This window comes from Poecilia latipinna, unplaced genomic scaffold (assembly GCF_001443285.1).
Source record: "Poecilia latipinna isolate Pla-1442-1.1 unplaced genomic scaffold, P_latipinna-1.0 Scaffold77, whole genome shotgun sequence".
Lineage (NCBI taxonomy): Eukaryota > Metazoa > Chordata > Actinopteri > Cyprinodontiformes > Poeciliidae > Poecilia > Poecilia latipinna.
Genome location: NW_015112693.1, coordinates 557,810 through 570,545, shown reverse-complemented (window position 1 = coordinate 570,545; position 12,736 = coordinate 557,810). Strand labels below are relative to the sequence as shown.

Genomic DNA, 12,736 nt, shown 5'->3' with positions numbered 1-12,736 from the left:
AAACCTGTTCCACCCCTGGCCTGTGGTGGTGCTGCACCAATAACTACTGAAGGAAAAGAAGAAGAAGACATGAGTGCAGCTTCCTTCTTCACAAAATGTAAACCAAATTGGAGTTTAAGGGTTGTAGGATTTCACGTTTGTCGATGATAAGAGACCTTTGAGCCATTTCTTCCACTAGTCACTTCTTGCATTTGGAGCGGTCTTCAGTCTGCTTGCATTCGAACTGCACCAGACTTCGGTTCATCCAAAACGTGACCGAGGATTTTAGGCCAGACCAGAGTTTGTTTTTTTGTTCCACATCAGAATTCGACTACACGTTCACACCTCTCCAAACGAACCGGACTAGAGTTTGATTAAAGCGGACTAAACAGGGCTGGTGTGAAAGCATCTTTAGAGGTGAGCTAGCACAACTTTAAACCACCAGATCACTACACTGTGTGGTGCAGGTGACACTCAGAGTGTTAACTACCTAAAGCTAAGTAATGTAAGTCCTGTTGACTGGCCCAAACAGATAATGAAGCTTGTTAAGAAGAACTATGTTCTACTTTAAGTTTTCTATGTTAGTTCCACAGTGTGGGATGAATTGTGAACATTCTGTTTTGTGCTAATATGGTGTTAGAATGTTTACCATGTGGGTGTGTCCTCTGTGGCAGCCATCTTGTGTTCCAGCTAAAGAGGAAGGCTGCCTCAAATGTGGCTATTTTTTAGGAAGTGAGCTGGTAAGAACAGTCTTAAGATTGGTTGACAGATTGAAGAAAGTCAAAGTACGCTTGCTCTTATAACTTATTAAATTCGTTATTTGAACACTGGTACGTACATCAGTCTCCCTGACTTGTTTTGATGTTTTTTGAATTAGTAGATGTCTCTTTTTTAATCTTAAAGTTGGAAATTTGCAGGTTGAATCTATGACGGTTGTCAATTTTTAAATTTTTTGGTAACTGAAATTGGCTCAGTATAGCAATAAAATATTATAATCAGATTGCTGGTGATCCAGTATGTACTCTTCACTTACCATTTGCTAAATGGAAGTTTATCTCAAATTTTGCCATTCTGTGTTTGGATAGGAAGCACCTCCGACCAAAACAAAGTCAAAACAACCTGAAGTAGGTGAGATTTAGAAACTTTCAGTCTTCCTCCAACTCACACAGCTCGTCTGTTGTGCCTGTTGGAACAGCCTCCATCGTTCTGGGCTGATGAAGCAGGAAAAATGCCATGTCTTTGTTTCTCCCGCAGAGCTTTGCAGATCTCCTCTGAAAATCTAAAGTATTTACAACGCCGCAGCGTGTTTTCCTCCAGCGAAGCGTCCCTTTGGACGGCATCGCTAATGGGAGAGGTGCGGCCAAACAGATGGAGCCGCGTACTCATCTGCTGTCTCCGAGATGTTTAAATGGGCTTTTATTTGTTTGTGCCGGAGGAGTGGCTCATTTACGGGGTTAATCTCGAATCCGGTCTTCCCTCGTGGGCTTCAAGCGCTTCGTCGGGAGCCAAAAAGCATCAAGAATCAAACAGTGAGGTAACTTTTCACAGCAGAAGTGCAAAACAAACTCACTCCTTTGCAAAAAGATTTCAATCGAGATCTGGACAGAAGAGGCACCTGCTTTTATGCGGGACAATTATGCAATATTTATTTATTTGCGTGTGTCAGTGACACAATACAAGATGACCTTATAAAGAGGAAAACTGTTTACAAATAGTTTACAGCCTCAACAACATGAGTGATTACAAATCTGGAAGCCATTACAGACAGAAAATATACAAATATTTACATAAAACTGCTCTGCAGTTTGTAGTCCGTCCAGCAAGAATACAAGGCGTTTCTTTAGTAAATCCCTGACGTATGCTTGGATTAGAACACACAGCAGATTTGTTGTTCATTTTTCTAATATTCAGTTCACTAACATAATAAAAAAAAAATACAGGTTTACATGTGAAAGAAAAGCAACAGTTAGTGATGATTTTTTTGGTGAATTTTACGAAATAAAATGTGCAATAAATGTTGAAAAAGATATTGGTTTGTGATGAAACTTGACCTAATTTTGAATGTTTTCGTTATCAGCTGAAGAGACTGATGGGCCAGGTTTTTGCAACAGCTGTATCTAACTTAGCAGTAGAACAAACGAGGTTCACAATATTTTGATACTGTAATTGCTGAAAATACCTCTTTTTTTTTCTTTTTTTTTTTTTTTTACAAGGTTATATTCAGCCATGCCTCTTTTCATTTCATTTATAATTAATGCAGCACTCTGAGAAAACAAGCAAGCAGAAAAATACTCCTGGCCTGACAGACACCGTTTTGAAGAACCTTTTTAAAATCTAGGTCAGACAAAGTTTAGTTATGAGCAATAAACGGAAACTTCTAACAGTCAAACTTACAATATAGAGGACTCTCTCCAGAGGTATTTAAAAATTTAAACCAAACAAAATGCATCCCGGGAAAATTTAATGAAGAATAAGACAAAGCCTGCATGGGAATTGGAAAGAAACACTGCAGCAATGTTCACACTGGCATGACGTCTGTACTTGTTTATACTGCTAAGTTAGTGTCAAGTTGTTTTAAAGGGTTTTTTTATGCAGCATATGTGTCGTTCGTGCTTCAGATCTCTTTGATATTTATCATCATTACTGATTTCCACTGAATGATTTATCAAAGTTGCATTCATCTTTTATTCAGGGTGAGAACAATTTTTTATCAAGTGTAAAAAGAGTGCACTCAGTTAATTTCTAATGTGAGAGAAAACAAACTGACAAAATTCTGAAAAATCGATTTGATTTCATTTGGCATAAAGTGTGCAATTAAAGTTTTTAAAAACACGGAGAGATGATGTTGGGATTTGAACATTACCATGTTGGAGTCTTCTTCTGATGGCCAAATGTTAATAGCTAATAACTCTAGCTAATAGAAAATAGCTAAAGTTAACAGCTAATAACTAAGGCCAAAAGCTAATAACCATAGCTAGTAGCTAACAACTAACACTAATGGCTAATAATGAAGTTAATAGCTAACTACTAAAGCTAATAACTAATAATTAAGTTAATATCTAATGACTATAGCTAGTAGCTAACTACTAAAGCTAATAGCTAATAGCTAATAACTAAATTTGGTCCACAAGAGATGGCCCTATAGATATTTTATAGTTGGTCTGATTGCATTTAAACTAATTTTTCTTCCATAAACCCTGTGAAAAGGATTTCAGAGGAAATTATTAGCACCACAAAGAACATGAAGCATGACCTAATTTGTACAAAAATATAATTCAAGTACAAAAAGATTTCTCTGTTTTCTTTCCCAAATACTACTTATTTATTGTTCCTCTTTATTTATTTATTTTTTGGACAGCCTCTATTTATGAAAGCAGCACATTTCCTCTCATTGGTGAAAGAAATATTCAATAGCACCACTTGTACAATATTATCTACTACAAAATGTTGTAGTAGAGAATATTGAGAGAATTGAAAGAAAAAAAAGTGAATAACCAAACCTAGATGCTCCGCCAATCCCAATTTCACTTCCAGTCTTATTGGATGCCCGGTGCCACCAGGTATCCATTGAACGTGATGTAAACATCCACGTCGTCGCTGTAGATGGCGTTCTCGCGCTCCCGCTTGTAGAGGCGGACCCACACCTCGTCGTTCAGGGCCAGGTCCAGCATGACGCTCTGGCTCTGCATGATGGACCTCTCGCTGGGCTGCGCGTACAGGATCACCTTCTCCTTGTCATTGTGCATGAGGTGCAGGTAGGTCTCCTTGAAGTTCCAGGTGTGGATGTTGACGTTGAAGAAGTAGATCCCCGGCACGTAGCAGTAGAACTTTCCCTTGAACATGTTGAAGTGCTCGTGGAGGTTGACGAACACTGTGTCGAAGACCAGCGCCTGGTAGTACTCCACGCTGTGCAGGGACTTGCGACGCCCAACGGAGAAGGAAGAGTGCGGGATCTTGCAGGCATCACCGGGAGCGCCCATCTGGCCTTTGCTGCCTTTTGGCCCCAGGTGTCCTCGCTGCCCGGCGGGCCCTTCCAGACCCGGCTTCCCAGGCGTGCCTTTGTCTCCTCGGTCGCCTTTGTCACCTGCAGACACAGGAACAGGGGGAAGTTTGATGGAGGAATTTGCTATCTACATAGAAGACAATGACACAAAAAAAAAAAACGTTGGCTGTTGTACATAGCAATGGTAGCTATGCATATGCTATGTTTTTTTTTTTATTTTGTTAGATTAATTTTCTAATCCTCAGTGTTACTCTTCCTCTTTCTCGCTCTCTCTCCCCTCACACCTGCAACCAGTTAGCCAATAAGCCAGGTATTTTGTTCAGCATTCAAACTCCCAGTACTTAAGCTCCTCATTCTCAGTCACTCCTTGCTGGTTGCTCCCGTTACACCCTGTTATTTTCTCTGTTTCTTCCCTGTGTTCCCTGCTGGCTTTTTTCATTGGATTTATGGTTTTTGTTTTTCTCTGGCTCCCTGTGATTTTTGTAAGTTTGTCCATCATTTTTTTCATTAAACATTTTTCATTTACTCAACATGTTTACCTTTCTGCATTTGGGTCCACCATCAAAACAAAAGCTAATTATGAAGTTATTGGAAATGTGAGCTTTCAGAAGAGGCTGCATGTTTTCTGATTCAGTTTTAACTGAATAAGTTAAAATAATTTCTGTTATACATGTAGACAAAAAAAGCCTCTAAGGCTAATTTAATGACTTCTAACTGAGACCGGCTTATGGGGGCAGAAAGAAACTTTTCCTCACTTTCTTCTTCTGCTACTCTCCAATTTATTATTTTTGTTAACTTTTAGGGGTTTTCTGTTTCCGTAGAAGCTACACCTGGTTTGACGTTCTGTTTGGTTGTGAATCCTTCCTGAAGGAACTCTCTCCATCTCCTGCTATTAACTTCTTTCTTTTCATTAACATAGAAAGTTCTCCAATATCAGCTCTTCTTTCTTTTTTGTGTCTCTGCTCTGTCAAACCCTGAGTTGGCCGCTTGGACTGAGCCAGGTTCTGGTTCCGCTGGAGTTTTCTTCCTGTTAAATGATAGTTTTTTTTTTTCCTGTCACTACATGCATGCTCGGTGTGAAGCATTGCAGCAAAGCTAGTGATAGCTGCCATGTACTCGTCCAGGAAGAGTGAATGCTACAAGGCAATGACTCGGTGCAATCTGCTGAAGTTCCTTAGACCTAAAATTTTAATAATAATCTGAGCTTAATGCATTGTTTCATAAATAGGACCAATTGAACTGAAATTACATTTGTTGTGAAATGACGCTGTCTGAATAAACTGAATTGAATGTAATTGCAGATTTGCACTTTTGAAGAACTACTGACTGAACAGTCTGTTCTTTTTTGGTATGCTCTCTTTTGGCTTGAAGGTTACACTATCTAAATCTACATTTATTTAGATGTGCATGAGCTGATTGGTGTAGACGGTTTCTCTCCATTACACTTCACAATCTTTTTACAGTGTGTGGAGTTCTGACTTAGACGCTCAAAAGTCTTTATGTTAATGTTGAATAAAGATGTGGACTTTGGGTTTGAAACATTACCATTAAGCCTGAGAGTGAATCTGTCATAGTTCAGAGGTTATGATTGTTGACTTTTGGAGCTTTTTTTTTTAAACGTTAAATCCAAAAGACAAAAGGTCAGAGAAGATGTGACGTTTTAGTTGCTAACGGTCCAACATGTGAAACCACAATAATGATCATATACTGTTTAAACTACTCTGGTTAAGTTGGTTGTGAAGTATCTGAAGCGACATTTTATGTAATAAAACCAGGCTTCAAAATGTAGTAAAATATCACTGAAACCAAAGTAAATGACACAAATGTTATACAATCCTTTCTGCTATATATATGTAATAACATTACTACACTTTGCACCAATTCCAGGCATCAGGTATCTTGAAATTGGCCTCTGTCTCTTTAAGACTCCTGTTATGTTGAGGGTCAAATTGATCCTTTTAAAAAAAATAATAATAAAAAAAATAAATAACTAAAAAAGTTCGATGTATTTTTTTCTCTTTGACCCTTCTTCTGCTTGGCTTAAGTAACCTATTAAATTTAAATAGGGTAATTTTACATATTATCAACAAAATGAGCGAGTCAAGGTTTTACTTAGCCAAATTTATTTATTTATTTTTAGGTTTAATTTAGAGTATGCCTGTCATCATCAGACCTTAATTTCTAATGAATATATGTTTATATTAGTTATGTATTGGGTCCACTTCACATAGAGCACAAAATGATGTATGCACTAAGGCCTGCTTACAAATGACATGTTGATAATACAAATACAGGTACATGCTTCAATCCTTTTAATAAATCAACATCCAGGGCTTCTCTGAATCTATATTTTTTGATGCATTTCCCTTCGATAGAAATTGTCAAAAGTTGTAAAGATTACTGGCACTGATTGTTTACCAAGAATCATTGAACTGTGGTTGATTTTAAAAGTGGTTCCTGGTCGTTTCTGTCAATGGAGGATCTAATTTTCTTTTCAACAGCACGTCTCGTATCTCATTTCCACTTAACCATGAATGCATCATCACAGTCAGCTGCACAGTTCCAGCATGATTGCTCTTCTGATTAAGCACTACTACACCAGGCACACGGCCTTCTGCTTTAAGTCGAACAAGTGATTAAAGCAAAGCGGTGTGGAGATACAACAGCGTACTGGTGCCATTGTAGACAGAAAGAAAGAGGAGTAAATTTCACACTTAAAAAGTTAGAAATTTAGCACCACTTGTATCTCAGAAATTTTCTAGTGAAAACAAGGAAATTTCTCAGTTTGAAAAGTCAAAAATTTGCTCGAAAAAAACTCAAAACTTTTGAGATTAAACTCAGAAATCTTTGAGAAAAAAACTTGAAAATTTTAGAAAATTTGCAACGTTTCAAGCTGACATGTCCACATTTTAATGATTAATGTCAACATATTTAAGTTTATTGCAGCAATTTTTTGATTTTACAAACTCAGAAGTTTCTTAGATGTCTGAGATACTTTAGCAGAGATTTACTGCTCTTCCTACTTTCTATACAAAGCCCAGTACGTCGTCATAGAAATGAAATACTTGCAGAGACACAGGGATTAAAACATCACAGTAAAACACTATATACCTTCTGCATTTCTTCCTGCATGGATTTTCTGTGCTTTAGGAGTCAGAAAAAAAGCAAAACCCTGAATTTGTCTCTGATCTTTAAGCTTCTTCCTAAAACCAACATAGTTTGGAGAAATACCACCGTGACGCAGTAAGTTAGCTCGCTAGACTTGCGGTACCTTTGAGAATGGTCATGTTGATGACAGTTCTGACTTCAGGCATTTGGTAATGAGCGGTGGTGGCCGGTGGATCCAGCTGGTCGCAGCATCGCCTGCAGAGCCGAGTCGGCGATCTGGGTGAAGAGGAGACGCAGCACACCAAGGCGAGGAGGAACAGCAGCCTGGAGTTAGCAGTCAACATGGCTGCCGTCACCTGAGGAGGCAGGACAGAAAAACAAAAAACATACTCATTGAACTATAATGAAAAAAATCCTAAAACTTTTTTTAACACTTTTTTTTTTCATTGAACATCTGAAACATCAAGTAGAAGCTAAAACCACGATTTTCTTTGTTGGTTTTGACTGTGTTAGATTTTTTTTTCTTTTTTTTTTTGCATTCCTGTGGATTTCTGGTCAAATGTGCAAATACTTCTTTGACAATAAGAATATCCTCCACTGTAAGTAATTCTCACACAAGACTGCCAAACGTTATGGATCTGGCCATAACTCTTCTCGTTTAATGGAGGCCTGGAACATGCTGCACATCTGAGACACACAGGATGAAGTTCATGCTGCGTTTACTGTGATTTAATTCTCCAGGGATTCAGACTTGCAAACATAAAAACCTAAGCAAATCCTATAAACCTCTGTGGCTGATTCTTGGCCATTTGGAGATGTTGGACCAAAAAAAACATGAGGCAAACTTCGAGACTAAAAATGAGGATATACTGCAGGATTCCTTTCAGATTGCATTCAAGTGAATGCAAACAAACAAACCAAAAAAAAGTATGGATTTGATCTTTTTATTTGCTTTCACAAATATTTCCAGGGGAAATGTGTGCGCTTTCTAAACCCACAGATTTTTGTGCATGATTTCCCTGAACCACCTCAGAGATTTGTTTGATTTGCATGAAAATGTGACAAAGTAGCAGCTTCCCAGTGCATTCAAATGCAAATATAGTCCAAAACACAGAACAATAAACGACAGAATTATATTCATCGAAACAAATCCAGCCACCTAATCTCCATACTGACTTTATCTGTTTCAGAAATGCCCAAATATATGGTAGATCTCTGCCAACAAATATTTGTTTTTTTCTTCATCTCTCTTTCATTTAATGGAATGAAATGGAGGAGTTGCAGAGTTCCAGCGTTAAGGTGGACAGTCAGTTGACAGGTGAGCTATTAGTCGTTCTCAACATTTACACTTTTTGGATGAATGAGAGCTGTTGTTAAAGGAGCAGTCTTATGTCAAATGCTTTTTTTATAGCTTTATATCATGCAATTATATTACATGATAATATAATTATATTTCCTCATCAAAAACATCCCTGGAGTGTTGCTTTGTTTCTTTCATGCATGTTTGTGAAATCCATTAATCTCCATGGCAACCATTCATCTGTGTAAAACGCCTGGGTGGACCTAGCCCCGCCTTCGAGAGGAAGCTCCTCCCCTGAACTGCAGTTTCCAAGCTTCTGCGTTACAGAGCAGTTCTCCCCTGAGACTTCCCCTCTCAGCTCCTTCAGACTAGCCAGCAGCAATTAGCAAACACCTGGTGGAACTGTTATCTGCTAAGCTCATTATAGGAGCTACTTCTCATGGCAATGGAGGTAAAAACATTGTTATAGGGTCAATTGAAGAGCGATGGAGTGGTGACGCCTTGGAGGAGGAGTTTCAGAAAGAGCAGGAGTTTCTTAAAGAGACAACGATCTAATTTCAAGGCATTAAATCGGGAAGTCATATTTGCCATTTATAACATTTTTATAGCAACTGAAGCTAATAGTTACTTGACTGAGCTATTAAATGGCACTATGTGCCTGGAAAACACAAAATGCTGTCACAATAAATCAAATGGGAGGTTTGCCATGTTGGGGAGACATGGAATAGTGCCCAGCTCAGTGGAGAACAAACAAATCCTGTAGAAAATGTCATGTGTAGAACAAAACTGATTCCAATATGCTTAAAAAAAATGATTAATATCGGCCAATGTCAGTGCCGATATATTGTGCACGCCTAGTAATCATGGAAGAAAACCTGAAATAGACTTGAAACGTGGAGGAAGTTTTAACTCCTGCACGACAAATAAACATCCAAATCATTAAGTTTATTTATTAAAATTAATAAATAAACTTGATCTTGGTGACGCTGATCACCACTCTTTAGCTTTTTAAAGCTAAAGAGTGGAAATTTTGGATATAAAAGCCCAATTGCATCACTGTGTTCATTGTTTTTTTTTCCTCTTCGTTGCATGTTCTTTCTCAGTATCCATTGTACTTCATCTCCATCTTTGAATCTCTCCTCCTTCTCTTTTCTACCACTTTCTCCAATAGTGGAAAGCGAGGATATAAAATAAAGCGTGATGAGACACAGGAGGGAAATAACAGAGCTCCTCTTGTGTTTTTCCAATGACGGATGAACGTTAATATTTCAGATGACGGATGGAGCTTGACAGTGAGAAAATGACATGTTTGGAGCTCTGCCTCAACGTTTCTATCCGACTTCTGCCAGTAAAACACAACCACTGTAGTTATAATGAGCATCTGTGTCACTGTTGAAGTCGGCCTTCTGTCAGAGGACAAGCTAACTTTTCCAATTATATTTATGTTGTTGATTTAAAACTTCTCTTCTTAGTTTTGACATATACCAGAGTATTTATTGTCCTACTGGTCTACACAGATTGCAGCAAATATGGAGTTTTGATATTCTTAAGCTATATTTTTCAAATAGAGTCCCAGTCGGTTGAGACAGATGGTTGGTGCGGGTTTTTTTCTCCCGTTTAAAGGAAAGCCCTTCGTTTCAACTGTCGCCAGATGCTTGCTTAGACGTTTGTTGTGAATTGGCGCCACATGAATCAACTGAATTGAACAGAATTCATCAAGAACAACTGTTAGAATAATTGGGGCAGATTTAATTAGCTCGCATTTACTTTGTTTTCTTGTTTCTCGGTTAAAATCCCTCCCAAAAAAACGTCCTTTAGCTCCTCTAACAGGTGACGATTTCACTTCAGATGAACCAAAGTTTGACAGACGAAGGAAAGTGGATTTGCTGGTTATCATTAAAACACCTTGTTTGGATATGCGTCATTTTAGCTGGCCTGCATTTTGTCCTAATCTTAACCACATTAATGTCCCTTACAGCTGGAGCAGGACTGATCGCCACCTGGACATGGAAACAGAAGATTTCCATTAAGCGTGCTCTTCCAGGGTGAATTGTTTTACCTCAGACGTTAGAAACCATGAGCGGTTTGCATTTTCTGGCTGTGAGTCAAAAGACTTATTAACTTGCTGAATGCAATGAGGTTTGACACCAAAGCTACAACACATAAAACCTGAACTGCAGTGTGTAGCCTCATTGCTGTAACCAGACTTGACATTTTCATAAAATACCTCTCCACATCTCAAGATCGGCTGCGAGCGACTTCTTTATGAAAATGTAACAGGTGTGTGTTTTTTGGAGTGTGTGTTTTGTGACGGTCTTCTGCAGGAAATTTCAGCTTGGGTCAAAAGTAAAGATACAGAAACGCAAAGCGTTAAACACATTTGCCAGATCATCCACAACAGACACAAACAGTCCCTTAACATGTCTTGGTAGGTGTTGCATTATGGGTATCCATGAGGCTATGGATATTGTACAAGTGTGCCAATAGAAGTTACAAAACATAAAACATTATTTCGGTTGTTTTGAGCTGTTGCTAGCATAAAGATCAGAATGTCTCACTGCAATTCAGAGCAAAGGAAAGCCAGCTCATCAACTTTTATATAAACCCAGCTCCAATGTCTAGTTATACTTATGACCCTGAAAGACAAATCAAATCATCTTTAAATCTAAAATATCTGGGACCATGGAGCAAGAGAGGCTACTGCTGTAGGCAGGAAGCAGAGAGCTCTTTTCACAAAAACCATAAAATAAATGCATAAAATGGTAATGCATTCTTCCACTTATTGGCAACACAGCATTCTTACTTCTCCCAGAAATCTCAAATGAGCGCTCTTACTGGTATCTGGCTCTGGTTCCGCATCCCCAGAGCCACAACTAAGCATGGAGAAGTAGCATTCAGCTTCTATGCACCACTAATCTAGAACAAATTTCCAGAAAACTGCAAAACAGTCGAAACACTGACTGGCTTTAAATCAAGGCTAAAACTCACCTGTTTAGAGTTGATTTTGATTCATAATAACTGGAACATTTATCAATATATTTGATGTATATTTACTTGATGGCATTTAACAAAATGTAATGTTCATTACTTGTTTCATAATTAATTGCTGTATTGCGTTGTTACAATGTAAAGCACGTTGAACTGCCTAGTCGCTGAAATGGCTCTACAAATAAACTTGACTTGACTCAATTACTCTGAACTGTACTTTCACACCATACAATTGTGTTATTTCTAAACCTTGGCAAAAAAAAAAAAAAAAAAAAAAAAAAAGTGGAGCACAGAATCAGGGCAATAACTTTGACTCATGTAACTGAGCTCTATCTGTTGCATCATCGTTGGCTTTGACCCCATGTTAGAGAAGGGTCAAGTTCAGATATGTCCACACCCAAAAACCGCTTGCTCTGACAAAGAAGTTTAAATTTACTGCACTCACAGTTACTAGGTTATCTGAACAACCCTCATTCTAAACCTCCTTCCTTTCCCCAAACAATCTATGTACAACTTGTCCAACTTAGTCCTAGCTAGCGCTTCAACAAAGTGAACACACTCTACTGGAACTGAGTCAACCACATCCAGCAGTGAGAGGGATTTCATTGTGGAAGCCACGTCTACAACGCCAGAGCATCAATTTGGTATGCAGCGGGAGTCCGGATAAACCCGACAGAAAGAGTTACACAACTCCCTTACGCACACGCGCTCACACACACATAAACAAAAAGCCGGGTAGCGCATCTGGGCGCGTGAGAACGCGCACGGGCGCCGTTACTGTAACTTTTGAACAAAGAAAAGTTCTGCTGAGTTGGCGACTTGTAAGGAACTTCAACAATCCTGCGCGTCTCTGCAGGCACGCAAACGCGCCGCCGGGTGTTTCTTTTCTTTTTCCTCCTTCCCGGCCAGCTTTTCTTTGACATTTTTCCTCTCTTTCTTCCCTCCGTCACTGTCTTCCGAGAATTTTCTGCAGACGCTCGCGCGCTCGTCGCAGGTCGCTAGCTGTCACAAAGCGCGCGCGCGTGCGCGAGTGAGAGAGAGTGTGCGGGTCGCTTCTCTTACCTGGTGGATTTTCTCCACAGTCGAGGAGGAGGAGGGGAAAAAGAGGCAGTGCTGCTGCTGCTGCTGCTGTCAGATTGAGAGGTGGAACGACTTAGAGGAAACCTCTCTAAAAACACACACAATCTCTCTCCCTACTGCTCAAGTCTGTACACTCACACACGACACACGCACACCCATAGCAGTCCTCCCTCCATCATGAAACTCTAGAAGTCAGAAGTTTATCTTCCTGCACACCAGCCTCCCCCCTACTGCAGAGGTTTAGGCTGCTGTTCCTCCTTCCAGATGTTCTGTCGAGA

General features: G+C 39.2%; 1 protein-coding gene across 1 annotated transcript; it reads right to left on the bottom strand.

The window, feature by feature from the left end:
- Window positions 1-1,611: 1,611 nt before the first annotated feature.
- Window positions 1,612-12,736, bottom strand: c1qtnf6b (C1q and TNF related 6b). The gene is made up of 3 exons (XM_015018108.1): window positions 12,441-12,736; window positions 7,254-7,446; window positions 1,612-4,063 (listed from the first exon to the last, which is right to left on the bottom strand). Exons 2-3 carry the CDS (start codon window positions 7,432-7,434, stop codon window positions 3,516-3,518), a joined length of 729 nt encoding a protein of 242 aa, XP_014873594.1. The 5' UTR covers window positions 7,435-7,446; window positions 12,441-12,736; the 3' UTR covers window positions 1,612-3,515.

Excerpts from the sequence above, each read along its gene's own strand:
- c1qtnf6b (XM_015018108.1), bottom strand. The coding sequence starts at position 7,434 with ATGTTGACTGCTAACTCCAGGCTGCTGTTCCTCCTCGCCTTGGTGTGC. Across the intron at positions 4,064-7,253 it reads CAACATGACCATTCTCAAAG|GTGACAAAGGCGACCGAGGA; the intron begins GTACCGCAAGTC and ends CTGTGTCTGCAG.